The sequence below is a fragment of the Melanerpes formicivorus genome, unplaced genomic scaffold, assembly GCF_026170545.1.
Source record: "Melanerpes formicivorus ecotype bairdi unplaced genomic scaffold, bMelFor1.0.p_v2 SCAF_24, whole genome shotgun sequence".
In the NCBI taxonomy this organism is placed as follows: Eukaryota; Metazoa; Chordata; class Aves; order Piciformes; family Picidae; genus Melanerpes; species Melanerpes formicivorus.
Window position 1 is genome coordinate 4,027,406 of NW_027142376.1, and position 27,476 is coordinate 4,054,881.

The window sequence follows — 27,476 nt, forward strand, 5'->3', positions numbered from 1 at the left end:
CAATTCCCTGGCATTCTTGCACCACTGCTGCTAATTGAGTTTTCTCCTTTGATATGCAGCTCTCCATTATTATCTTCATCCCATATCAGGTTGAGCTTCTCCGGCACGGAGGCGAGCGTCCTTCTGTCTCGCGCTTCAGGCTGTTTACTGCAGTCAGCTCTTCTTTATCATCAGACCGTTCTTCCGTCGTCAGCAGCCTGTTGTTCTTTCCTGTCCTGAAACCTTCCATAGATACTTTCTGCTTTCCTCCAGGCAGAGTCCAAGGGCATGCTATTGAACACATGCAAGTGCCAGGTTCTACACATTACCACAACAACCCCAGGCATTGCTACAGGCTGGGGTCAGACTAGCTGGATAGGAACCAGGCTGGAAAGGGACCTGAGGGTGCTGGTTGACACCAGCTGAACATGAGCCAGCAGTGTGCCCAGGTGGCCAAGAAGGCCAAATACATCCTGGCCTGCATCAGGAACAGTGTGGCCAGCAGGAGCAGGGAGGTCATTCTGCCCTGTGCTCAGCACTGGTCAGGCCACACCTTGAGTTCTGGGTCCAGTTCCTGGGCCCCTCAGTTTAGGAAAGATGTTGAGATGCTGGAAGGTGTCCAGAGAAGGGCAACAAAGCTGGGGAGGGGTCTGGAGCACAGCCCTGTGAGGCAAGGCTGAGGGAGCTGGGGTTGCTTAGCCTGGAGAAGAGGAGGCTCAGGGGAGACCTTCTTGCTCTCTACAACTACCTGAGGGCAGATTGTAGCCAGGTGGGGTTTGGTCTGTTCACCCAGGCACCCAGTACCAGAACAAGAGGACGCAGTCTCAGGCTGTGCCAGGGAAGGTTTAAGCTAGAGGTGAGGACAAAGTTCATCCCAGAAAGAGGAACTGGCCATTGGAATGTGCTGCCCAGGGAGGTGGTGGAGTCCCCATCCCTGGAGGTGTTCCAAAAAAGAACTGGATGTGGCACCTGGAGCCATGGTTTAATTGTGAGGAGGGGATAGGGATGCAGACATAGGAGGGAATTGATGAGATCTGAGGTCTCTTCAAACCTGGTTGATTATGTGAGACTGGGAGGTACTAGGAGGAACTGGGGGTTACTGGGAAGTACTAGAAGGTACTGGGAGGCTGTGGAAGGACTCTGGGGGGGAGTGAGGGGCACTGGAGAACTATAAGGGTTAACTGGGAGGTACTGGGAAGGGCTCTGAATGGCACTGGGAAAAACTCAGAGACTGTGGAGAGACTTTGGGGCGGTCTGCAGGGGGTGAAGGGGTCACTGGGGGTTATGGGGAGATACTCACAGTGCTCCCAGTGCTCTCCCAGTTGTCTCCCAGTTCCTCCCAGTGCTCCCAGTTGAGTTCCTGATGCTTCCAGTTGTATCCCAGGGCTCCAGAACTGACTCCAGGTGCTGCAGGTATGGCTCCCAGTCCCTCCCAGTGCCTCTCAGCCCCTGCCAGCCTCCTCCCAGACTGGGAAAGGACTGGGAGGCACTGGGAGGGGCTCAGGACAGTAGTGGGGAGGTACTGGGAGACTGTGGAAGGACTCTGGGGAGGAATTGGGGATGCTCAGTGGGGTACAGAGGGTCACTGGGAGGCTGTGGAAGGACTTCCTCGGTGGAACTGGGAGGGCTCAGGGGGGCACTGGGGGTTACTGGAAGGTACTGGGAGGTAGTGGGGAGTACTGGGAGGCTGTGAAAGGACTCTGGGAGGGGAGGGTTACTGTGGGGGGAGTGAGGGGGCACTGGGGAAGTCTAAGGGTTAACTGGGAGGTACTGGGAAGGGCTCTGAATGGCACTGGGAAGAACTCAGAGACTGTGGAAAGACTTTGGGGCGGTCTGGAGGGGCTCAGGGGGGCACTGGGGGTCATGGGGAGATTCTCCCAGTTGTCTCCCAGTTCCTCCCAGGGACCCCTAGTGCTCCCAGTTGGGTTTCTGCTGCTTCCAGTTGTGTCCCAGGGCTCCAGCAATGCCTCCAGCTGGTCCAGGTATGCCTCCCAGTGCCTCCTGGTCCCTACTGGTCTCCTCCCATACTGGGATAGGACTAGAAGGGATTGGGAGGTACTGGGAGGGACAGGAATAAACAGGGAGGGACTGGGAAGGGAGTGGGACAGTATGGGAGGGGACATGGAGGGACAGGGAGGGGACATAGTGGGAATGGACTGGGAGGGACTGGCAGGGACTGAGAGGGCACTTTCACAGCTGTCTCCCAGTTTTGTCCCAGTTGGGTTCCTGCTGCTTCCAGTTGTCTCCCAGGGCTCCAGGTCTGACTCCAGGTGCTGCAGGTACGGCTCCCAGACTCTCCCAGAAACTTCCAGTCCCTACCAGTCTCCTCCCAGACTGGGAAAGGTGTAGGAGAAAATGGGATGGACTGGGAGGCTGTAAAGGGCTGTGGGAGGGAAATGGGGGACTGAGGGGGGGTACTGGGAATTCCTGGGTCATGCTCCCAGTGCTCCCAGTTGTCTCCCAGTGGGGATGCTACTGCTTCCAATTGTCCACCAGGGCTCTTGCCAGGTAGTGCAGGTAGAACTGGGAGGGTACTGGAAAGGGATGGGGAAGGGACTGGTTGGGGACTGTGAAGGGACTGGGATGGACTGGGAGGAACTGGGAGGGGCGGGGATGGACTGGGGGGGCACTGGGAAGAGACTGGGATGGGAGTGGGAAAGGACAGGGAGGAACTGGGTGTACTGGAATGGGAGGGAACTGGGAGAGACTGGGAAGGACTGGGAGTGCACTGCGACGGGACTGGGAGGGGAGTGGGGAGCCAGTGGGAGGGGATTGGGAGGGAACTAAGAAGGGAATGGGAAGGGAAAAGAGTTGGAAGGGACTAGGATGGAGTGGGATGGATCAGGGAGGGAATTGGAAAGGGCTCAGGACAGTACTGTGAAGGACAGGGAGGCTGTTAAGGGCTCTGGGGGGGCACTGGGAGGTACTGGGAGGCTGTGAAAAGATCTGGGGGGGGAGGGTTACTGGGGGGAGTGAGGGGGCGCTGGAGAACTATAAGGGTTAACTGGGAGGTACTGGGAAGGGCTCTGAATGGCACTGGGAAGAACTCAGAGACTCTGGAAAGACTTTGAGGAGGTCTGGAGGGGCTGAGGGGGGCACTGGGGGTTATGTGGAGATACTCACAGTGCTCCCAGTGCTCTCCCAGTTGTCTCCCAGTTGTTCCCAGTGCTCCCAGTTGAGTTCCTGCTGCTTCCAGTTGTCTCCCAGGGCTCCAGCAATGCCTCCAGCTGGTCCAGGCATGTCTCCCAGTGCCTCCTGGTCCCTACTGGTCTCCTCCCATACTGGGATAGGACTAGAAGGGATTGGGAGGTACTGTAAGGGACAGGAATAAACAGGGAGGGACTGGGAGGGGATGGGAAGGGAGTGGGACAGTATGGTAGGGGACTTGGAGGGACAGGGAGGGGACATAGTGTGAATGGACTGGGAGGGACTGGCAGGGACTGGGATGGAGTGGGATGGGACAGTAAGGGGATTGGGAAGGGACAGGGAAGGGACAGGGAGGGGATTGGGATGGGACTGAGTGAACTGGGAAGGGAATGAAAGGGACTGGGATGGACTGTTAGGGGCTTGGGTGGACTGGGATTGACAGGGAGGGCAGTGGTAGGGAATGGGAGGGATGGGAGGGGACTGGGAAGGAACTGGGAAGGGCCTGGGTCAAACTGGAAGGGGACTTGGAGGGAACTGGGAGGACCTGAGTGAAATTGGAGGGGACTGGGAGGCAGCGGGAGGAAACTGGGAGGGAATTGGTAGGGAACAGTGAAGGGACTGGGAGGGCACTGGAAGGGTTTTGGAAAGGGAGTGGGAAAGGACAGGGAGGAACTGGGTGTAGTGGAATGGGAGGGAACTGGGAGAGAATGCGAAGGACTGGGAGTGCACTGCGATGGGACTGGCTGGCCACGCCCCCTCCCAAATAAGGGAGGGAGAGTGAAACGGAGGAGGACGGCTGGCCACACCCACAAAGGGAGGGCAGTGAAGAAGCGAGGTGGGGGGCTGGCCACGCCACCCCCCCAAATAAGGGAGGGAGAAAGTGAAGCGGAGGCGGGTGGCTGGCCATGCCCCCTCCCCCCACCAAGCTAAAAAGGGGAGGGAGCTTCTGGCGCGGTGCGGCCAATAGGAGGGAGGGGAAAGCGCAAAGGCGGGAAAGGGGTTAGGGGTGGGCGGCAAAAGGGGAGGGGAGGGTGGGAAAGGAATAAGGAAGGGGAAGGGAGGAGAGAGGAAGAGAGGGGGGACCAGTATGTACCAGTATGTACCAGTATGGAGCCAGGGCTAGACCAGTCTGGACCGGTCTGGACCAGTTTGGACCAGTCTGGACCAGTCTGGACCAGTCTGGACCATTTTGGAACAGTATGGATCAGTTTGGACCAGTGTAGACTGGTTTGGACCGGTTTGGACCAGTCTGGAGTGGTTTGGACCGGTTTGGACCGGTCTGGACCGGTCTGGACCAGTCTGGACCGGTTTTGACCGGTCTGGACTGGTTTGGACCGGTCTGGACCGGTTTGGACCGGTCTGGACCGGTTTGGACCGGTTTGGACCGGTTTGGACCGGTCTGGGCCGGTCTGGGCCGGTTTTGACCGGTCTGGGCCGGTCTGGACCGGTCTGGACCGGTCTGGGCCGGTCTGGACCGGTTTGGACCGGTCTGGACCGGTTTGGACCGGTCTGGACCGGTCTGGACCGGTCTGGGCCGGTCTGGGCCGGTCTGGACCGGTTTGGACCGGTCTGGACCAGTTTGGACCGGTCTGGACCGGTTTGGACCGGTTTGGACCGGTCTGGACCAGTTTGGACCGGTCTGGACCAGTTTGGACCGGTCTGGACCGGTTTTGACCGGTTTGGACCGGTCTGGACCAGTTTGGACCGGTCTGGACCGGTCTGGACCGGTTTGGACCGGTTTTGACCGGTCCGGACCGGTCCGGACCGGTCTGGACCGGTCCGGACCGGTCTGGACCAGCTTGGACCGGTCTGGACCAGTCTGGACCGGCTTGGACCAGTCTGGACCGGTCTGGCCCGGTCTGGACCGGTTTGGACCGGTTTGGACCAGTCTGGACCGGCTTGGACCGGTCTGGACCAGTTTGGACCGGTCTGGACCGGTTTTGACCGGTTTGGACCGGTCTGGACCAGTTTGGACCGGTCTGGACCGGTTTTGACCGGTTTGGACTGGTCTGGACCAGTTTGGACCGGTTTTGACCGGTCCGGACCGGTCTGGACCGGTCTGGACCGGCTTGGACCGGTCTGGACCAGGCTGGACCGGCTTGGACCAGTCTGGACTGGTCTGGCCCGGTCTGGACCGGTTTGGACCGGTTTGGACCATTCTGGACCGGCTTGGACCGGTTTGGACCGGTTTGGACCAGTTTGGACCGGTCTGGACCGGCTTGGACCGGTTTGGACCGGTCTGGATCAGTATCGAGCTTGGGTGGCCACTAATGACCCCCCCCAGCCTCTCCCTCCCACCCCTCCTCCTCCTCTCCCCTCCCATTCTCCCTTTTCCGCGCTCCCCGCGGCCCCACTCCACTCTCTGATGTCACCGCGCGGGGCAGCCCTGGTGCCCTCCTCCCCACTCCCGCCTGGGTGCTCCGCCCCCTTGCTCTGACGTAATCAGCAGCCATCGCCTCTCTGCCCCAGCTGCTCAGGCCACGCCCCCCGTGACATAGTCTGCGCTATTCCCCTCCCCATCATAGCCATCCTGCTGCCCTCCTCCAGCCCCGCCCCCTCCTATAGCCATCCAATTGTCGCTCTCCAGCCCTGCCTCCAGTCCTCCAGTCCCACCTCCTGCAACCTCCCTCAGCCCTTTCCCCGCCCCCTCCATAACCATCCTATTTCACTCAAACCCCGCCCCCTTGTGACGCAGCTGTCCTCTCGTTCCCGCCCCCTCCCTTAGCCATTCTATTGCCGCCCGCTAGCCCCGCCTCCAGTGACGTAACCTGCGCACTCTTCCCCGCTCCCCCTCCCCTCTAGCTCCCTTCCCACCCTTTCCCTTTCCTATCCCCTCACAGCGCCGCCGCCGCTTTCTCTGCTCCCCGCCCCTCCTTTGCGCGGCCCCTAATCACGTGACGATCGCTGGGCGAGTCTGGGTGCTGCGGGGTTCACCCTGGGATCGCTGGGCGAGTCTGGGGGCATTGGGGTCAGCCTGCAAGAGCTGGGAGAGACAGGAGAACAGCTCGTGAGCAGACTGCTCCCGACCGCGGCAAATCGACACCCACCCCCCCCCCCTCGCCGCTGATGTTTCTCGCCCCCCCCCCCTCGCTGCTGCCCACCCTCAGACCCATAGCAGAGTCCTGCAGCAGGGACAGAACAACTCCAGAGAGCAGCAGAGTCTACACTGAGATGATGCGGAGCGGAGAAAGCAGAGGGGACGATAGTTACGCTGGCTAGGTCGGAGCCGACGGGGCGAGGGCGGCGCCATCTTGGGAAGGGCAAGCGCTGTCACGGGGAGGGCGACGCCATCTTGGGAAGGGCAAGCGCTGTCACGGGGAGGGCGACGCCATCATGGGAAGGGCAAGCGCTGTCACGGGGAGGGCGACGCCATCTTGGGAAGGGCAGGCGCTGTCACGGGGAGGGCGGCGCCGTCTTGGGAAGGGCAGGCGCTGTCACGGGGAGAGCGGTGCCGTCTTGGTGCCCTCACTTCCGTCTACATGCCCCCAGACCTCCTTTGTCACCCTCTAAGGCCCTTGAGGTGCTCGCAGCTCGCCTTGAGATGTCGGGGGAGATGTGGCTGGGGGGTCCTGGGACTGCAGGACACCCAATACCGGAGTGAGACCACCCCAATCCTGGGGGACCCCAAAACCTGGAACCCCCCAGAGACCTCTAACACAGCACCACCACTCCCCGCCCCCTCAGCTGCTTCAGGACCCTCCAGAGACACCCCCGGAGACCCTCCAGAGGCCGCCAGACACCTCTCGATGCCCACAAAGCCCCTCTAGACGCCCCAGAATACCTCTCTGCGCCTCCCTTCAGAGGCCACTCACACCCTTGGCAGCAGGCAACAGCAAGCAGTACCTGGCCGTGCCCACAAGGTGGGAGCAGTGAGCAGAAGAGTCAGCGGCGCTAGGGACACCGAGACTCCAGCAGTGCCACACAGCAACCCACACGCTGTGGGGACCTGACACAGAGACCCCGAAACCACACTGAGGCACAGACCCCCCCACTCCTCCCTGACCCTCCAGACATGACCCAGGAGCCCCTCCAGAGGTCCCCAGACACCTCTAGATGCTCCCAGAACCCTTCACATGCCCCCAAATTCCCCTTTCATACCCCCAAGCCCACTTCAGATGACAGCAGACCCTCCTTAACAGGCCCCCAACGCTCAGCAGGTCCGGTGCTGCTGTGCCTCGGGAGCAGATCAGCTGGTCTCCCTGCAGAGCTTTTTCCAGTCAATGAAAAAACAGCACACCACACACACATGAAAGACAATCCACTGTTTTAATTGAGAGACAGTTGCTATTTCTGTTTCAAACCACACCCCACACCCCCCCGTGGCTCTGCTCAGGATGTGCTTTTCTCCTCTAGAAGCCTTTCTACAGAACAGAGGGGGGTCACGTCAAGGCCTTTCTGCACACAAATCACTGCCCTTCTGCAATCTCTCAATAAGCAGCACCGCTGTTCCTCTGCTGGAACACCTCACAATCACTCTTACACTTTCCCGGGGCTTTCCCTCCCCTCCAAGAACGTCCTGGCATTTCAAACATTTGGCATTTCAGGTCTGCAAGCAGCCTTTGTGGGAGGCTGCCCTCACCCCTCCCTCACTGCTCCTCTGCTGTATCCTCGCCCACCCCCCTGTGGCATCACAGAAGGAAAGACAGCCGAGCGGCTACGCTCCTGTTCTTTTTATCACCCCGAGCCGGGGACAGCCTTCTGGGCAAGGTTTGCAGCTTCAGCACACAGCTGAGCTTTGCTCTCACCCATTAAACCCTTTGGTGGTTTCAGCTTCCCGAGGATGTGTCGGCACAAGTCCTTGTCGGGGCACCGCAAACAGGGAGAGACAAAGCTCCGAGATCCAGGAAGAGGACGGCTGAGCAGACACTCCTAAAGAGAGAAACTTCATCAGCTGAACCTCACACTTCTCCCAGCTTTGCAACAGCAAAGAACTTTGTGAACAACACAGTGGTGCTCCTAAGGAGGTCACCAGCTTGCAAGTTACAGGAGAAATAAAAACCTTTTTATTACAGAAGCACTGGCAAAAATTTACGGACAGGAACAGCAGACGAGGAAATTCTGCGATTGAGCTAACGATAGACATCGGGCCTAGGATCTGGCTACCCTGACAAAGGATGCCAACAGGACAGAGTGAGGCCTCAGCAGCACCCCCAAAAAGCCCCACAGAGAGCCACAGGCTCTGGCCCGTGCCCCACCTACGGGCCGGCCCTCCTGGCAGCAGCGCAACACCACCTCTTCAGGAGCCCAGGGACTGACCTCAGCCCCCTAAGGGCCAGGCAAGGTTGGTTCCTGTCAGCTGCCTAAAGCAGCCTCCCCAGCCCTGCTTACAGGGACCTTGGGCTGCTGCTGGGGACAGAAGGGGGATGGAGGGCTCCACAACTCGTCACACAGGCCCCGAGTACAGGGCTGTTAAGCTGACAGGGTGCCAAGGGAACAGGCTGCCATGAAGGCACAGACCCAGGCCCTGAACTACAGGGTGGGTCACCTTGCCGCAGCAACATGACCCAGCGGCTTCGCTGCGTCCGACGAATAAAAGGAGGAAGTTCCGCAGGAACAGAAGGGAAAACCTTTTCACTGTGTGTGCCAGAGCCCTGGAGCAGGCTGCCCAGAGAGTTAGTGGAGTCTCTGGAGACATTCAAAACCTGCCCCAGGTGATCCTGCACTGGCACAGGGGTTGGACCGGATGCTATTTTGGGGTCCCTTCCAACCCCTAACACTCAGTGATTCTGTGATTAGCTATGCTGGTGACAGAGTCTCACTGAGTGCTCTTTAAAATGTTTTTCTTTTCTTTCAGCCTAGGAGTTTCATATTTAAATAGACCTTCTGCTCTGTCTTCCCCCTTCCTTCTTCCATCTTGCGTCTAAACACTAGGAGAGCTTGATGAGGTGTATCCTGGGCGTCCCAACGTAACACATCTCAACTGCATACATGGATTTTGTAATCTTTTGCCCCATTGCTCGCACAGGGTGGATTAAGTTCATTACTTAGAGCTTGTCAGGACAGCTGTTGAAGTGTCCTGTGCAATGCAGGAGGAGTTGAATCCCATAGGAAACCACATTACTGTGCTTTGTCAGCCTGGTTATGGTCAGAAACCTCCTTCATTTTTTTTTCTCTTAAACAGATATATCACATGAGTCCCCAGAATTAATTTGCCTCTTCTCATAATTATTTCTTTAAAACTGTCTTAGAAGTGTCTCTGTCCTTCCCTCTCTCTAGATACTGGCCTCCTGAGCCCACGGCAGACTTGCACAGAGCTACTGCGAGCACCACTCTGCACGGCCTCTGGGGGGCTTTCAAGCACAGGCACCCCAGGAGAATCCAAACCTAACCTTGCAGCTGGCCTTAGAGCTCCTCTTTGGAAAACTGTCGCTGCCAGGGCCCACAAACCAACGTCCTCTGTCGGCAAACCGGATGTAAGGGCTGAAAAGTGTCAACGGAAACCGTAATCGGATGGCCCAGGAAGATCCTGCCGGTCTGAACACACCGGACCTGGAATGCACAAAGAAACTCTGTTAACAACTGCCTGTGTGTCTGCTCATAGCTTGAGGAGTAACAGAGCAGAACCAATTCCCAAAAGGTTTTCACTGCGTTCCCAGGGCAAGTAGAGGCTTGCTCTGGCTGTAGTTAATACCTAGAAATTCCTATCAAAATCTTTGCAGCACAACAAGAAAAAAACCAAACCAACCAAACCACAAACTGCTTTATATTATTAAGTAGGAACTCGAAAGCTTACAGGAACTGTGGGGATTTTTTTATGACAAATTATTCCTTTTCTTTTTTTCAGTGAGCAATTGGGTTTCCAACAGCTCCACATTCTGACACCAAAGCACCCCGCTCCGTGTCAGGGCTTGTGGCTGAGGCCGAATACAAATCTGCAACTGGTCCTCAGGCAAAGCAGTTAAGCTCCCTGAAAAAAAAGGAAAGAAAGCAAGAGTGAGTCAACCATAAAAACAAGACCTAACCAAACCCCCAAAGCCATTTTGTCAGGAAGTCGCCTCCACTATCACCCGCCACATGCTGAAATTCCCTTCCCCTGGGGCTCCTGCTTGGCCCACAGCTGGGGAACATAAAGCAAGGCACAGCCCTGTGGGTACCTGCTGCCCTGGAGCCACCAAAACCGGAGCACCCAGTCACTACCAATCCCACGGCAGACCCAAGATACAACAGGGACTCCATAGAGACTCCAAAACCTCACTGAGAACCCCCCAACTCCTTCAGGACCCCCACAGATTCTCCAACTTAGATGCCCACAAAACCCCTTTGGTTGCACCCAAACCCCCCATCTGAAACACCCAGCTCCACTTTAGGTACCCCCAGATGCTTCCAATGTCCCCAGACCCGCTGGTGGACCAGCCCAGAACCCCCTGACACTATCCCAGACCCTTTCAGGGGGCTCCACACCCCTTCTAGATGCCCACAAAACCCCTTCACACGCCAAAAGAAACCTTTACCTGCCTCCAAACCCCATTAGGGGGCCACTTAGCAGCGGGTGGCAGCAACCAAGTCTGTTGCTCTCACCAATTAAACCCTTTGGTGCTCTCAGCTCTCTGACCCTGTGTCAGTGCAAGTCCTTGTCGGCCGGCACCTTCGTGCTGATCCAGGCGGAGAGAGAACTGCCAGGAACACAGCTTCGCCGCTCCGCTTGCGGCACGCCTGCTGCCGAGGGCAGCCTCGTCCGCAGCCTGCCCGAGAGGAACACGGCCCCCGGGGCCGGGGGACACACAAAAGCCTTCCACAAAGGAAACAAGGGAAGTCTCTTGGCCACTCTTCACGTGCCGAGTGCGATTGTCATGTGGAACACACCGCGGCATCTGGAACGAGTTTAAGTCCAGGTCTATGGCAGCACAGAGGTTCCTGGAATATCCCGGTACATCGATCCACAGGAGGTTGTCTTTCGGTCCCCAGTCTGATGCTTTGCAGCACAGCCATCACACCATTTCTCTCGAGTGCTTTGAACTGACAATTCATGCAGGAGAATAAAACCAAACAGGAGTAAGCAGCTTGGAAAAGAACTTTGATCATCACCGGGCCCAACAAGAGGACACAGTCTCAGGCTGCACCAGGGGAGGTTTAGGCTAGAGGTTAGGAAGAGGTTCTGCACAGAGAGAGTGATGGCCCATTGGAATGGGCTGCCCAGGGAGGTGCTGGAGTCACCATCTTTGGAGGTGTTCAGGAGGAGACTGGATAGGGTGCTTGGTTGCATGGTTTAGTTAATTAGGTGGTGTTGGATGATAGGTTGGACACGATGATCTTGAAGGTCTCTTCCTACTCGGTCTGGTCTATTCTATTCTATTCTATTCCATTCCATTCCAACACCATCTAATCAACTAAACCATGGCACTGAGTGCCTCATCCAGTCTCTTTCTAAACACTTCCAGTGATGGTGACTCCCTGGGCACCACCTCCCTGAGCAGCACATTCCAAAGGCCAATCTCTCTTTCAACCTGCTCTATTCTATTCTATGAAGACCTTCTTCCTAACATCCAGCCTAAACCTCCCCTGGCACAGCTTGAGACTGTGTCCTCTTGCTCTGGTGCTGCTTGCCTGGGAGAAGGGACCAACCCCCACCTGGCTACAACCAGAACTGAGGGGACTGCAATCTTTGCAGCTTCAGCTTTCCTTCTCTGCTACTTCTTTTTTCAGATGGATTTTTTTTCAAAGGGACTGCTGGACAGCAGAACAGGATGGATGGCTGGGCCCCAAGAGCGGTGGGGAACAGAGTTAAACCCAGCCGGTGGCCGGCCGGGCACGAGTGGTGTTCCCCAGGACACCCCTTGTGAGAGAGTGAGTCCAGAGAAGGGCCACAAAGATGGTGAGGGGTCTGGATAACAAGCCTTACGAGGAGTGGCTGAAGGAACTGGGACTGTTTAATCTGCAGAAGAGGAAGCTGAGGGAATTAAGGTATGGTCTGGCTTCAGCTCTCAACTAGTTCCACGTTGAGCAAGGACAGCTTGTACTCACAGAAGGCACTGGCTGCTTGGGTTCAAGGTTCCTGCAGAGCTCAGGCTATCTCTCTTCATTAGTGAGGTCGTCCTGTCACCTAGGCAGAGAGAAGAAAATGCAGCTATGAAATTAGACCACTGGAATCGTGAGACTCGTTCTGTGTGCGACTCCAGGAGAATCCAAACCTAACCTTGGAGCTGCCCTGAAGAGCTCCTCTTTGGAAAAGTCTCGCTGCCGGGCCCCACAAACCCCACACCCTCTGTCAGCAAACCGGATGTACGAGCTGAAGAGTGTCGACAGAAACTGTACGTGGACAGCTCAGGAAGGTCCTGCCAGTCCCAGCACACCAGACCTGGAATGATCAAAGAAAGTCCGTTAACAGCTGTCTGTGTGTCTGCTCATAGCTTGAGGAGAACCCCCCAACTCCTTCAGGACCCCCCCAGATTCCCCAACTTAGATGCCCACAAAACCCCTTTGGAGGCACCCAAACCCCCCATCTGATACGCTCAGCTCCGTTTTAGGTACCCCCAGACGCTTCTAATGTCCCCAGACCCGCTGGTAGACCAGCCCAGAACCCCCTGACACTATCCCAGACCCTTTCAGGGGGCTCCACACCCCTTCTAGATGCCCACAAAACCCCTTCACACGCCAAAAGAAACCTTTACCTGCCTCCAAACCCCATTTGGGGGCCACTCAGACCCCTTAGCAGCGGGTGGCAGCAACCAAGTCTGTGGCTCTCACCAATTAAACCTGGATGTTAGGAAGAAGGTCTTCATAGAATAGAATAGAGCAGGTTGAAAGAGAGATTGGCCTTTGGAATGTGCTGCCCAGGGAGGTGGTGGAGTCACCATCACTGGAAGTGTTTAGAAAGAGACTGGATGAGGCACTCAGTGCCGTGGTTTAGTTGATTAGATGGTGTTGGAATGGAATGGACCGGACCAGGTTGGAAGAGACCTTCAAGATCATCGTGTCCAACCTATCATCCAACACCACCTAATCAACTAAACCATGCAACCAAGCACCCTATCCAGTCTCCTCCTGAACACCTCCAAAGATGGTGACTCCACCACCTCCCTGGGCAGCCCACTCCAATGGGCAATCACTCTCTCTGTGCAGAACCTCTTCCTAACCTCTAGCCTAAACCTCCCCTGCCACAGCTTGAGACTGTGTCCTCTTGTTCTGCTGCTGCTTGCCTGGAAGAAGAGACCAACCCCCACCTGGCTACAACCTCCCTTCAGGGAGTTGCAGAGAGCAAGAAGGTCTCCCCTGAGCCTCCTCTTCTCCAGGCTAAGCAACCCCAGCTCCCTCAGCCGCTCCTCACAGGCCTGTGCTCCAAACCCCTCCCCAGCTTTGTTGCCCTTCTCCGGACTCCTTCCAGCAACTCAACGTCTTGCTTAAACGGAGGGGCCCAGAACTGGACACGGGACTCAAGGTGTGCCCTAACCAGTGCCAAGTGCAGGGGCAGAATGACCTCCCTGCTCCTGCTGGCCACACTGTTCCCGATATTGGCCAGGTTGCCAGTGGCCTTCTTGGCCACCCGTGCACGCTGCTGGTCACGACCAGAAGACAGGGATCAGAAGAGTCTTTGGCCAAGCTGTAAACCTCTTCCTAACATTCAGCCTAAACCTCCCCTGGCACAGCTTGAGACTGTGTCCTCTTGCTCTGGTGCTGCTTGCCTGGGAGAAGAGACCAACCCCCACCTGGCTACAACCAGAACTGAGGGGACTGCAATCTTTGCAGCTTCAGCTTTCCTTCTCTGCTACTTCTTTTTTCAGATGGATTGTTTTTCAAAGGGACTGCTAGACAGCAGAACAGGATGGATGGCTGGGCCCCAAGAGCAGTGGGGAACAGAGTTAAACCCAGCCGGTGGACGGCCGGGCACGAGTGGTGTTCCCCAGGACACCCCTTGTGAGAGAGTGAGTCCAGAGAAGGGCCACAAAGATGGTGAGGGGTCTGGATAACAAGTCTTATGAGGAGTGGCTGAAGGAACTGGGACTGTTTAATCTGCAGAAGAGGAAGCTAAGGGAATTAAGGCGTGGTCTGGCTTCAGCTCTCAACTAGTTCCACGTTGAGCAAGGACAGCTTGTACTCACAGAAGGCACTGGCTGCTTGGGTTCAAGGTTCCTGCAGAGCTCAGGCTATCTCTCTTCATTAGTGAGGTCGTCCTGTCACCTAGGCAGAGAGAAGAAAATGCAGCTATGAAATTAGACCACTGGAATCGTGAGACTCGTTCTGTGTGAGACTCCAGGAGAATCCAAACCTAACCTTGGAGCTGCCCTGAAGAGCTCCTCATAGCTTGAGGAGTACCAGAGCAGGAACAATTCCCAAAAGGTTTTCACTGCATTCCTAGGGCACTTGAAGGATTGCCCTGGCTGTAGTTAATACCTAGAAATTCCCCTCAAAATCTTTGCAGCACAGCAAGGAAATTGAGGGATGGGAAGGCAATATGTACTTACACGTTAGGCAAGAATTGGCTTTGCAAACTAATCTCTCTAACTGTTGGATATGCACTGAACTTCCTCGAGGCCAAATGAGGACCCCTTTATTTGGGGAAGCCTCAATGAATTGGACTTGGGGGGCATCAGACTGGGTGACTACATCTGAGAGTACCTTCCACAATTGTCAGCATGGGAAAGATAGCTCAGAAAGCCTGGGTCCAAAGTTTGCCTTAAGAAAATATAGTATAGGAATATACTGTTGGCTGTGAGAAAGGGGGGAACTGATGAACAGAAAAGTCTCATTAACAGAACCACAGAGTTGATAAGAATTTTCCGCTTGTTAGCTGAAATGCTGGGACGCAGGGAGGAGGAGAGGGGCTGGCAGACAGCCTTTGGATAGAGAAGGAATAACAGGATTTGTCAGTGATTCACTTCTGTTAGTCTTGGACAAGATGCTCTTTTGTATAAGATAAAGGACACCTGCATGATATGTGTACTTCTGCTCTTTTAGATAGATAAGCTTTGTATAGATAGGCAGCATCTGGACCTCTGTCATTATAGACAGATAACTTTTTGTATAAAAGTTTGCCCAAACCTCTCTGAAGACACACAGCTCTTTTGAAATGATCCTACCTGTGTCAGGCGCCAGAATAGAAGCACGATACAAGAGACTTACTGAGTCTCTTGTGTGTCTTTCTCTAAGTCATTATCAACGCTGTTTGCAGCACAAACCCAAACCCAAACCCACCCCGAGACACCCCCAGCTCCCACGGGAGCCTGCAGAGACCTCCCAAAGGGTCCGTCGGAGGTGCCTAGCTGCCTCTCCACGACCCTTGATCCTTTCAGATGGCCCCACCAGAACTTTACATATCCCCAGACCCTTTTAGGTGTCCCCAGACCTCCTCCGTCACCCCCAAAAGCCCTGCCGATGGCCCCAGACCACCTTCAGACGCCGGAAGGAACACACCTGGGAGTCCCGGGCCGGCAGCGACACCGGAAACCGCACTGCGAGCTCCCCGAATGCGCCAGGACGCCTTGCCCCGCCAAAGGACGGCGGTTCGCAGGCACCCTGGGGCCAGAACGGCGTCAGGCGCCGAATCAGGGCTCTCCGCCACCGCTCCGGCTCCAAAGCTGCTCAGGGCGGCGCCCGCCCCCCCCGGCCAGAAAAGCGGGGCGCAGCCCGCGAGGAGGGCGCGTGCGCGGGACCGGACCCGCTGCGGCGCGGGCGCCGTATCCATAGCGACCACCGGGACGCTGCCCCCCTGGCGCGAGCAGAGCCGGGCTAGGGCGCAGGCGCCGTATCCATAGCGACCACCGGGACGCTGCCCCCCTGGCGCGAGCAGAGCCGGGCTAGGGCGCAGGCGCTGGACCCATAGCGACGCTCGACTCAAGCTCTCCGCTCTTCCCCTAAGAATTTTCGAGCATTCAGCGCAGTTAGGCTGCAGAAATTAGCTCCCCCGGGGCGGCACACGCCGCGGCACGGCTGCACTGCCGGCCATTACACACCGGGTGGCAGCATTGAGCTCCCCCGGGGCAGCACACGCCGCGGCACGGCTGCACTGCCGGCCATTACACACCGGGTGGCAGCATTGAGCTCCCCCGGGGCGGCACACGCCGCGGCACGGCTGCACTGCCGGCCATTACACACAGGGTTGAGCACTGAGCTCCCCCGGGGCGGCACACGCCGCGGGGCGGCACACGCCGCGGCACGGCTGCACTGCCGGCCATTACACACAGGGGTGAGCACTGAGCTCCCCCGGGGCGGCACACGCCGCGGCACGGCTGCACTGCCGGCCATTACACACCGGGTGGCAGCATTGAGCTCCCACGGGGCCTCTGGGCACGGTTGAGGCAGCAGCCGCCATCCCCGCAGAGCCCCACCGGCCAAGCCCGGACACGCCCCCCCCCCCAAAAGCCCCGCGCTGCCCCGCCGGTGGCCACCCCCCCAAGCCCCGCGCAGCTGCAGCGGCTGCTATAGAGAAACCCCACAAAGCAGCAGAGACTGGCACTGACCTGGGACACAGCAGAAGAGCTCCAACCTCTACCAGCCACGACCCTGCACTGAGCCATTTTAAAGCATCTGGCGCCATGTTGTTGAGGGCGGTGCCATGCTGGGGGGTGGGGTTCAGGCTGGGGGGGGCGGTGACACGCTGGGGGGGGCGGTGTCACGCGGGAGGGGGGCGGCGCCGCGGGAGGGGGGCGGCGCCACGCGGGGGGGGGCGGCGCCACGCTGGCGGGGGCGGCGCCACGCTGGCGGGGGCGGCGCCACGCTGGCGGGGGCGGCGCCACGCTGGCGGGGGCGGCGCCACGCTGGCGGGGGCGGCGCCACGCTGGCGGGGGCGGCGCCACGCTGGCGGGGGCGGCGCCACGCTGGCGGGGGCGGCGCCACGCTGGCGGGGGCGGCGCCACGCTGGCGGGGGCGGCGCCACGCTGGCGGGGGCGGCGCCACGCTGGCGGGGGCGGCGCCACGCTGGCGGGGGCGGCGCCACGCTGGCGGGGGCGGCGCCACGCTGGCGGGGGCGGCGCCACGCTGGCGGGGGCGGCGCCACGCTGGCGGGGGCGGCGCCACGCTGGCGGGGGCGGCGCCACGCTGGCGGGGGCGGCGCCACGCTGGCGGGGGCGGCGCCACGCTGGCGGGGGCGGCGCCACGCTGGCGGGGGCGGCGCCACGCTGGCGGGGGCGGCGCCACGCTGGCGGGGGCGGCGCCACGCTGGGGGGGGCGGTGCCACGCTGGGGGGGGGGCGGTGCCTGCGTTGTGACCTCACGCTCAGCGTTCCATGGGTTTTACTCCCCTCCAAGACAACACGTTGAGTTCTGAGCAGCTGAGGAGCCCTGGGGAACACCTGTACAGAAACGTTCCTCCAAGAGCTGTCAGAAAAACGTTCGTTCCGCCAGCACTGCCGGCCGTTACACACCGGATGGCAACATTGAGCTCCCCCGGGGCGGCACACGCCGCGGCACGGCTGCACTGCCGGCCGTTACACACAGGGTGGCAGCATTGAGCTCCCACGGGGCGGCACACGCCGCGGCACGGCTGCACTGCCGGCCGTTACACACCGGGTGGCAGCACTGAGCACCTCCCTGGGCGTGGGCAGCAGCCGGGCCCCCACCTGGCTTTTATTTTCCAATGCTAAAAGCCTTTTAGAAGCAGAGAGGGCAGACAGGGGTCGTTTCCAAAGCTTTCTTACGCACCAGTCACTCCAAGCCCTCCCTCTCCAGCTGCAAACCAGAGGTTTGCCTCCGCCTCGCCTCACCCCAGTACTTACACTTTTAAAGATAGTGTGGTCCCCTCGGAGAATTTTCAGCACTTTAGGGGGGGGCCCCCAGCCCTCGCTCACCTGCTCCTCTGCTGCAGCAGCCCCCTGCCCCACGTGGCAGAACCAGCCCACCCACAATCCCCCCACTCCCTTTGAGTCGCCCCCAAAAAGGCACAAAATAAAGCAAACTGCCCAGCCAGCACCTCCTGCCTTTCACAGCAAGGACTGAACATTGCAGCTTTGGCCAAGACCATCAGCCCAAAGGAAGGCCTGGGCCCTGAGGAACTAAATGCAAGTGAACTATCTGACACCACCACAGTCCTGTGAATGTTGCAAAGCAGTAGTGCATGCGGTATAATAATTCGAAAGTTAAGGGCTGCTCAAGCTTTACACAAAGTATCCTATTCAGTTTTGGGTTCCACTTAACACAAAGTAAAAGTATAAAAGGTCAGAGGGAAAGCCAACTCTACCTCTGAACTACAGCAAGAAATACTGGAATCAAGGGGCCCTTTCTTCTGCTATTAATAGATGAAGAGAACATGAAAACTGATGGGCTAAACCAACAGGGCAAGATTAGAATAACTAGTAGAGAGAACGGAAGATACAAAGCTTCAACTGCATCTGTTTAGCAACGACTCCTACCAGATAACTTCCATGCCATAACTTTGCTGATTTCAAACAAGCCAGCTGGTGAAGCGTCTCGCTCACAGGCGGCCGACGAGGAGACGTGCAGAAGGCAGAGGCGAGGGAACAAGTCCTGAGCTTTGCTGCAGGCTGTCCTGCGGCTTCCCCTACCGACTCTTTCCCGTACACCACCGCAGAAGGAGTTGGGTGAATTTTGTCTCAAACCGGCTCCTAAGACAACCTCCGCTTTTTCCCTGGGTGCCTACGTGGGTGTTGCTTCATCTTTCCCTCACGCTCGGTACGGCATTCGGGTGCAGAGCAAGGCTCTGGACAGCCAAACCGAACTCCTGTGCTGAAGAAAAGGAAGCGGAAGCACAGGCTGAGCCCCTGAGCTCTAAACATTCACTGAGCCCCAGGAAATGCCTGCATGTGCTGGCTGCTGCCACCTCCTCGTTGCCCCGGGCCTGCTCATTGGAGGCTGCCTGGCAAAAGCACCTGCCCCCACTTTCCTCGGCGTTCTTTGAATACCCAGGTTGGAAACCTAAGAGGTAGCGTACTAATTGGAAAGCATGTTCCAGCGGGCGTGGCTGGAGGCTGGGCGCCGCCGCCGCTTTCTCTGCTCCCCGCCCCTCCTTTGCGCGGCCCCTAATCACGTGACGATCGCTGGGCGAGTCTGGGTGCTGCTGGGTTCGCCCTGGGATCGCTGGGCGAGTCTGGGTGCTGCCGGGTTCACCCTGGGATCGCTGGGCGAGTCTGAGGGCATTGGGGTCAGCCTGCAAGAGCTGGGAGAGACAGGAGAACAGCTCGTGAACTGGGAGTAGACTGCTCCCGACCGCGGCAAATCGACACCCACCCCCCCCCCCCCCCGCCGCTGGTGTTTCTCGGCCCCCCCCTCGCTGCCGCCCACCCTCAAACCCATAGCAGAGTCCTGCAGCAGGCACAGAGCAACTCCAGAGAGCAGCAGAGTCCACACTGAGCTCGCTGATGCGGAGCGGAGAAAGCAGAGGGGACGAGGATTACGCTGGCTAGGTCGGAGCCGACGGGGCGAGGGCGGCGCCATCTTGGGAAGGGCAGGCGCTGTCACGGGGAGGGCGACGCCATCTTGGAAAGGGCAGGCGCTGTCACGGGGAGATCGACGCCATCTTGGGAAGGGCAGGCGCTGTCACGGGTAGGGCGGCGCCATCTTGGGAAGGGCAGGCGCTGTCACGGGGAGGACGGTGCCGTCTTGGTGCCCTCACTTCCGTCTACATGCCCCCAGCCCTCCTTTCTCACCCTCTAAGGCCCTTGAGGTGCTCGCAGCTCGCCTTGAGATGCCGGGGGAGATGTGGCTGGGGGACCCTGGGACTGCAGGACACCCAATACCGGGGTGAGACCACCCCAATCCTGCGGGACCCCAAACCCTGGAACCCCCCCGAGACCTCTAACACAACACCACCACTCCCCGCCCCCTCAGCTGCTTCAGGACCCTCCAGAGACCCCCCCGGAGACCCTCCAGAGGCCGCCAGACACCTCTCGATGCCCACAAAGCCCCTCTAGACGCCCCAGAATACCTCTCTGCGCCTCCCTGCAGAGGCCACTCACACCCTTGGCAGCAGGCGACAGCAAGCAGTACCTGGCCGTGCCCACAAGGTGGGAGCAGTGAGCAGAAGAGCCAGGGGCGCTAGGGACACCGAGACTCCAGCAGTGCCACACAGCAACCCACACGCTGTGGGGACCTGACACAGAGACCCCGAAACCACACTGAGGCACAGACCCCCCCACTCCTCCCTGACCCTCCAGACATGACCCAGGAGCCCCTCCAGAGGTCCCCAGACACCTCTAGATGCTCCCAGAACCCTTCACATGCCCCCAAATTCCCCTTTCATACCCCCAAGCCCACTTCAGATGACAGCAGACCCTCCTTAACAGGCCCCCAGCGCTCAGCAGGTCCGGTGCTGCTGTGCCTCGGGAGCAGATCAGCTGGTCTCCCTGCAGAGCTTTTTCCAGTCAATGAAAAAACAGCACACCACACACACACACACAAGACAATCCACTGTTTTAATTGAGAGACAGTTGCTATTTCTGCTTCAAACCACACCCCACACCCCCCCGTGGCTCTGCTCAGGATGTGCTTTTCTCCTCTAGAAGCCTTTCTACAGAACAGAGGGGGGTCACGTCAAGGCCTTTCTGCACACAAATCACTGCCCTTCTGCAATCTCTCAATAAGCAGCACCGCTGTTCCTCTGCTGGAACACCTCACACTCACTCTTACACTTGCCCGGGGCTTTCCCTCCCCTCCAAGAACGTCCTGGCATTTCAAACATTTGGCATTTCAGGTCTGCAAGCAGCCTTTGTGGGAGGCTGCCCTCACCCCTCCCTCACTGCTCCTCTGCTGTATCCTCGCCCACCCCGCTGTGGCATCACAGAAGGAAAGACAGCCGAGCGGCTACGCTCCTGTTCTTTTTATCACCCCGAGCCGGGGACAGCCTTCTGGGCAAGGTTTGCAGCTTCAGCACACAGCTGAGCTTTGCTCTCACCCATTAAACCCTTTGGTGGTTTCAGCTTCCCGAGGATGTGTCGGCACAAGTCCTTGTCGGGGCACCGCAAACAGGGAGAGACAAAGCTCCGAGATCCAGGAAGAGGACGGCTGAGCAGACACTCCTAAAGAGAGAAACTTCATCAGCTGAACCTCACACTTCTCCCAGCTTTGCAACAGCAAAGAACTTTGTGAACAACACAGTGGTGCTCCTAAGGAGGTCACCAGCTTGCAAGTTACAGGAGAAATAAAAACCTTTTTATTACAGAAGCACTGGCAAAAATTTACGGACAGGAACAGCAGACGAGCAAATTCTGCGATTGAGCTAACGACAGACATCAGGCCTAGGATCTGGCTACCCTGACAAAGGATGCCAACAGGACAGAGTGAGGCCTCAGCAGCACTCCCAAAAAGCCCCACAGAGAGCCACAGGCTCTGGCCCGTGCCCCACCTACGGGCCGGCCCTCCTGGCAGCAGCGCAACACCACCTCTTCAGGAGCCCAGGGACTGACCTCAGCCCCCTAAGGGCCAGGCAAGGTTGGTTCCTGTTAGCTGCCTAAAGCAGCCTCCCCAGCCCTGCTTACAGGGACCTTGGGCTGCTGCTGGGGACAGAAGGGGGATGGAGGGCTCCACAACTCGTCACACAGACCCCGAGCACAGGGCTGTTAAGCTGACAGGGTGCCAAGGGAACAGGCTGCCATGAAGGCACAGACCCAGGCCCTGAACTACAGGGTGGGTCACCTTGCCGCAGCAACACGACCCAGCGGCTTCGCTGCGTCCGACGAATAAAAGGAGGAAGTTCCACAGGAACAGAAGGGAAAACCTTTTCACTGTGTGTGCCAGAGCCCTGGAGCAGGCTGCCCAGAGAGTTAGTGGAGTCTCTGGAGACATTCAAAACCCGCCCCAGGTGATCCTGCACTGGCACAGGGGTTGGACCGGATGCTATTTTGGGGTCCCTTCCAACCCCTAACACTCAGTGATTCTGTGATTAGCTATGCTGGTGACAGAGTCTCACTGAGTGCTCTTTAAAATGTTTTTCTTTTCTTTCAGCCTAGGAGTTTCATATTTAAATAGACCTTCTGCTCTGTCTTCCCCCTTCCTTCTTCCATCTTGCGTCTAAACACTAGGAGAGCTTGATGAGCTCTATCCTGGGCGTCCCAACGTAACACATCTCAACTGCATACATGGATTTTGTAATCTTTTGCCCCATTGCTCGCACAGGGTGGATTAAGTTCATTACTTAGAGCTTGTCAGGACAGCTGTTGAAGTGTCCTGTGCAATGCAGGAGGAGTTGAATCCCATAGGAAACCACATTACTGTGCTTTGTCAGCCTGGTTATGGTCAGAAACTGCCTTCATTTTTTTTTCTCTTAAACAGATATATCACATGAGTCCCCAGAATTAATTTGCCTCTTCTCATAATTATTTCTTTAAAACTGTCTTAGAAGAGTCTCTGTCCTTCCCTCTCTCTAGATACTGGCCTCCTGAGCCCATGGCAGACTTGCACAGAGCTACTGCGATCACCACTCTGCACGGCCTCTGGGGGTGCTTTCAAGCACAGGCACCCCAGGAGAATCCAAACCTAACCTTGCAGCTGGCCTTAGAGCTCCTCTTTGGAAAACTGTCGCTGCCAGGGCCCACAAACCCAACATCCTCTGTCAGCAACCTGGATGTAAGAGCTGAAAAGTGTCAACAGAAATTGTACTTGGACACCTCAGGAAGATCCTTCAATGAAAGAGCTGGCTCCTCCTGAAGGGCAAGTATGAATGGAGCTCTCAAAGTACCACACTTCAGAGCCTCCTACTTGCTAGCACTAAGACAATTGTTCATGTAGAACGACTGGCCACTCACTTCAGTCTTTGCAGCTTCAGCTTTCCTTCTCTGCTACTTCTTTTTTCAGAAGAGGAAGCTGAGGGAATTATGGCGTGGTCTGGCTTCAGCTCTCAACTACCTCCATGCTGGACAAGGACAGCTTGTACTCACAGAAAGCACTTGGGGGTTTGTGTGCGAAGTTCCTGTAGAGCTCAGGTCTCTGAGACTTCTGAACAGCTGTGCTTAGCCCAAAATCAGACAGTTTCACATCACCCTGGGAAAAAAAAAAAATCCAAGAATTCAGAAAGATTGTGCTTGAGCAAAAGAAAAGGTTTAACCGCTGCACAGCCTCCTGAGCCCATGGCAGACTTGCAGAGCTACTGTGAGCACCACTCTGCACGGCCTCTGGGGGGGTTTCAAGCACGGGCACTCCAGGAGACTCCAGGCACTCCATAGAGACTCCAAAACCTCACTGAGAACCCCCCAACTCCTTCAGGACCCCCACAGATTCCCCAACTTAGATGCCCACAAAACCCCTTTGGAGGCACCCAAACCCCCCATCTGATACGCCCAGCTCCGGTTTAGGTACCCCCAGACGCTTCTAATGTCCCCAGACCCGCTGGTGGACCAGCCCAGAACCCCCTGACACTATCCCAGACCCTTTCAGGGGGCTCCACACCCCTTCTAGATGCCCACAAAACCCCTTCACATGCCAAAAGAAACCTTTACCTGCCTCCAAACCCCATTTGGGGGCCACTCAGACCCCGTAGCAGCGGGTGGCAGCAACCAAGTCTGTTGCTCTCACCAATTAAACCTGGATGTTAGGAAGAAGGTCTTCATAGACTAGAATAGAGCAGGATGAAAGAGAGATTGGCCTTTGGAATGTGCTGCCCAGGGAGGTGGTGGAGTCACCATCACTGGAAGTGTTTAGAAAGAGACTGGATGAGGCACTCAGTGCCGTGGTTTAGTTGATTGGAATGGAATGGACCGGACCAGGTTGGAAGAGACCTTCAAGATCATCGTGTCCAACCTATCATCCAACACCACCTAATCAACTAAACCATGCAACCAAGCACCCTATCCAGTCTCCTCCTGAACACCTCCAAAGATGGTGACTCCACCACCTCCCTGGGCAGCCCACTCCAATGGGCAATCACTCTCTCTGTGCAGAACCTCTTCCTAACCTCTAGCCTAAACCTCCCCTGCCACAGCTTGAGACTGTGTCCTCTTGTTCTGGTGCTGCTTGCCTGGAAGAAGAGACCAACCCCCACCTGGCTACAACCTCCCTTCAGGGAGTTGCAGAGAGCAAGAAGGTCTCCCCTGAGCCTCCTCTTCTCCAGGCTAAGCAACCCCAGCTCCCTCAGCGTCTCCTCACAGGCCTGTGCTCCAAACCCCTCCCCAGCTTTGTTGCCCTTCTCCGGACTCCTTCCAGCAACTCAACGTCTTGCTTAAACGGAGGGGCCCAGAACTGGACACGGGACTCAAGGTGTGCCCTAACCAGTGCCAAGTGCAGGGGCAGAATGACCTCCCTGCTCCTGCTGGCCACACTGTTCCTGATATTGGCCAGGTTGCCAGTGGCCTTCTTGGCCACCCGTGCACGCTGCTGGTCACGACCAGAAGACAGGGATCAGAAGAGTCTTTGGCCAAGCTGTAAACCACTTCCTAACATTCAGCCTAAACCTCCCCTGGCACAGCTTGAGACTGTGTCCTCTTGTTCTGGTGCTGCTTGCCTGGGAGAAGAGACCAACCCCCACCCGGCTACAACAAGAACTGAGGGGACTGCAATCTTTGCAGCTTCAGCTTTCCTTCTCTGCTACTTCTTTTTTCAGATGGATTGTTTTTCAAAGGGACTGCTGGACAGCAGAACAGGATGGATGGCTGGGCCCCAAGAGCGGTGGGGAACAGAGTTAAACCCAGCCGGTGGCCGGCCGGGCACGAGTGGTGTTCCCCAGGACACCCCTTGTGAGAGAGTGAGTCCAGAGAAGGGCCACAAAGCTGGTGAGGGGTCTGGATAACAAGCCTTATGAGGAGTGGCTGAAGGAACTGGGACTGTTTAATCTGCAGAAGAGAAAGCTGAGGGAATTATGGTGTGGTCTGGCTTCAGCTCTCAACTAGTTCCACGTTGAGCAAGGACAGCTTGTACTCACAGAAGGCACTGGCTGCTTGGGTTCAAGGTTCCTGCAGAGCTCAGGCTATCTCTCTTCATTAGTGAGGTCGTCCTGTCACCTAGGCAGAGAGAAGAAAATGCAGCTATGAAATGAGACCACTGGAATCGTGAGACTCGTTCTGTGTGAGACTCCAGGAGAATCCAAACCTAACCTTGGAGCTGCCCTGAAGAGCTCCTCTTTGGATAAGTCTCGCTGCCGGGCCCCACAAACCCCACACCCTCTGTCAGCAAACCGGATGTACGAGCTGAAGAGTGTCGACAGAAACTGTACGTGGACAGCTCAGGAAGATCCTGCCAGTCCCAGCACACCAGTCCTGGAATGATCAAAGAAAGTCCGTTAACAACTGTCTGTGTGTCTGCTCATAGCTTGAGGAGAACCCCCCAACTCCTTCAGGACCCCCCCAGACTCCCCAACTTAGATGCCCACAAAACCCCTTTGGATGCACCCAAACCCCCCATCTGATACGCCCAGCTCCATTTTAGGTACCCCCAGACGCTTCTAATGTCCCCAGACCCGCTGGTAGACCAGCCCAGAACCCCCTGACACTATCCCAGACCCTTACAGGGGGCTCCACACCCCTTCTAGATGCCCACAAAACCCCTTCACACGCCAAAAGAAACCTTTACCTGCCTCCAAACCCCATTAGGGGGCCACTTAGCAGCAGGTGGCAGCAACCAAGTCTGTTGCTCTCACCAATTAAACCCTTTGGTGCTCTCAGCTCTCTGGCCCTGTGTCAGTGCAAGTCCTTGTCAGCCGGTACCTTTGTCCTGATCCAGGCGGAGAGAGAACTGCCAGGAACACAGCTTCGCCGCTCCGCTTGCGGCACGCCTGCTGCCGAGGGCAGCCTCGTCCGCAGCCTGCCCGAGAGGAACACGGCCCCCGGGGCCGGGGGACACACAAAAGCCTTCCACAAAGGAAACAAGGGAAGTCTCTTGGCCACTCTTCACGTGCCGAGTGCGATTGTCATGTGGAACACACCGCGGCATCTGGAACGAGTTTAAGTCCAGGTCTGTGGCAGCACAGAGGTTCCTGGAATATCCCGGTACATCGATCCACAGGAGGTTGTCTTTCGGTCCCCAGTCTGATGCTTGGCAGCACAGCCATCACACCATTTCTCTCCAGTGCTTTGAACTGACAATTCATACAGGAGAATAAAACCAAACAGGAGTAAGCAGCTTGGAAAAGAACTCTGATCATCACCGGGCCCAACAAGAGGACACAGTCTCAGGCTGCACCAGGGGAGGTTTAGGCTAGAGGTTAGGAAGAGGTTCTGCACAGAGAGAGTGATGGCCCATTGGAATGGGCTGCCCAGGGAGGTGCTGGAGTCACCATCTTTGGAGGTGTTCAGGAGGAGACTGGATAGGGTGCCTGGTTGCTTGGTTTAGTTGATTAGGTGGTGTTGGATGATAGGTTGGACACGATGATCTTGAAGGTCTCTTCCAACTCGGTCTGGTCTATTCTATTCTATTCCGTTCCATTCCATTCCAACACCATCTAATCAACTAAACCACGGCACTGAGTGCCTCATCCAGTCTCTTTCTAAACACTTCCAGTGATGGTGACTCCCTGGGCACCACCTCCCTGAGCAGCACATTCCAAAGGCCAATCTCTCTTTCAACCTGCTCTATTCTATTCTATGAAGACCTTCTTCCTAACATCCAGCCTAAACCTCCCCTGGCACAGCTTGAGACTGTGTCCTCTTGTTCTGGTGCTGCTTGCCTGGGAGAAGAGACCAACCCCCACCTGGCTACAACCAGAACTGAGGGGACTGCAATCCTTGCAGCTTCAGCTTTCCTTCTCTGCTACTTCTTTTTTCAGATGGATTGTTTTTCAAAGGGACTGCTGGACAGCAGAACAGGATGGATGGCTGGGCCCCAAGAGCGGTGGGGAACAGAGTTAAACCCAGCCGGTGGCCGGCCGGGCACGAGTGGTGTTCCCCAGGACACCCCTTGTGAGAGAGTGAGTCCAGAGAAGGGCCACAAAGCTGGTGAGGGGTCTGGATAACAAGCCTTATGAGGAGTGGCTGAAGGAACTGGGACTGTTTAATCTGCAGAAGAGGAAGCTGAGGGAATTAAGGCGTGGTCTGGCTTCAGCTCTCAACTACTTCCACGTTGAGCAAGGACAGCTTGTACTCACAGAAGGCACTGGCTGCTTGGGTTCAAGGTTCCTGCAGAGCTCAGGCTATCTCTCTTCATTAGTGAGGTCGTCCTGTCACCTAGGCAGAGAGAAGAAAGTGCAGCTATGAAATTAGACCACTGGAATCGTGAGACTCGTTCTGTGTGAGACTCCAGGAGAATCCAAACCTAACCTTGGAGCTGCCCTGAAGAGCTCCTCATAGCTTGAGGAGTACCAGAGCAGGAACAATTCCCAAAAGGTTTTCACTGCATTCCTAGGGCACTTGAAGGATTGCCCTGGCTGTAGTTAATACCTAGAAATTCCTATCAAAATCTTTGCAGCACAGCAAGGAAATTGAGGGATGGGAAGGCAATATGTACTTACACGTTAGGCAAGAATTGGCTTTGCAAACTAATCTCTCTAACTGTTGGATATGCACTGAACTTCCTCGAGGCCAAATGAGGACCCCTTTATTTGGG

General features: G+C 57.0%; 1 protein-coding gene and 3 long non-coding RNA genes across 5 annotated transcripts; all 4 read right to left on the reverse strand.

The window, feature by feature from the left end:
* Nucleotides 1–339: 339 nt before the first annotated feature.
* LOC137448441 (uncharacterized) lies at nucleotides 340–5,579 on the reverse strand. The gene is made up of 4 exons (XM_068152974.1): nucleotides 5,565–5,579; nucleotides 3,103–4,052; nucleotides 1,280–2,313; nucleotides 340–913 (listed from the first exon to the last, which is right to left on the reverse strand). The coding sequence occupies exons 1-3, from the start codon at nucleotides 5,577–5,579 to the stop codon at nucleotides 2,295–2,297; spliced, it is 984 nt and encodes a 327-aa protein (XP_068009075.1). The 3' UTR covers nucleotides 340–913; nucleotides 1,280–2,294.
* Nucleotides 5,580–7,373: 1,794 nt separating this feature from the next.
* LOC137448287 (uncharacterized) lies at nucleotides 7,374–10,030 on the reverse strand. Its single transcript, XR_010989033.1, has 3 exons — nucleotides 9,860–10,030; nucleotides 9,456–9,615; nucleotides 7,374–7,995 (listed from the first exon to the last, which is right to left on the reverse strand). It is a non-coding gene; the product is annotated as an uncharacterized lncRNA (long non-coding RNA).
* Nucleotides 10,031–10,578: 548 nt separating this feature from the next.
* On the reverse strand, nucleotides 10,579–12,883 carry LOC137448288 (uncharacterized). 2 transcript variants are annotated; one of them, XR_010989035.1, is made up of 4 exons: nucleotides 12,735–12,883; nucleotides 12,260–12,421; nucleotides 12,088–12,166; nucleotides 10,579–11,082 (listed from the first exon to the last, which is right to left on the reverse strand). It is a non-coding gene; the product is annotated as an uncharacterized lncRNA (long non-coding RNA). The 2 variants fall into 2 exon arrangements; XR_010989034.1 differs by lacking the exon at nucleotides 10,579–11,082 and having other exon boundaries at nucleotides 12,005–12,166.
* Nucleotides 12,884–20,261: 7,378 nt separating this feature from the next.
* Nucleotides 20,262–27,314, reverse strand: LOC137448286 (uncharacterized). Its single transcript, XR_010989032.1, has 6 exons — nucleotides 27,019–27,314; nucleotides 25,034–25,195; nucleotides 24,862–24,940; nucleotides 22,490–22,988; nucleotides 20,905–21,028; nucleotides 20,262–20,364 (listed from the first exon to the last, which is right to left on the reverse strand). It is a non-coding gene; the product is annotated as an uncharacterized lncRNA (long non-coding RNA).
* Between the last annotated feature and the right edge of the window lie 162 nt (nucleotides 27,315–27,476).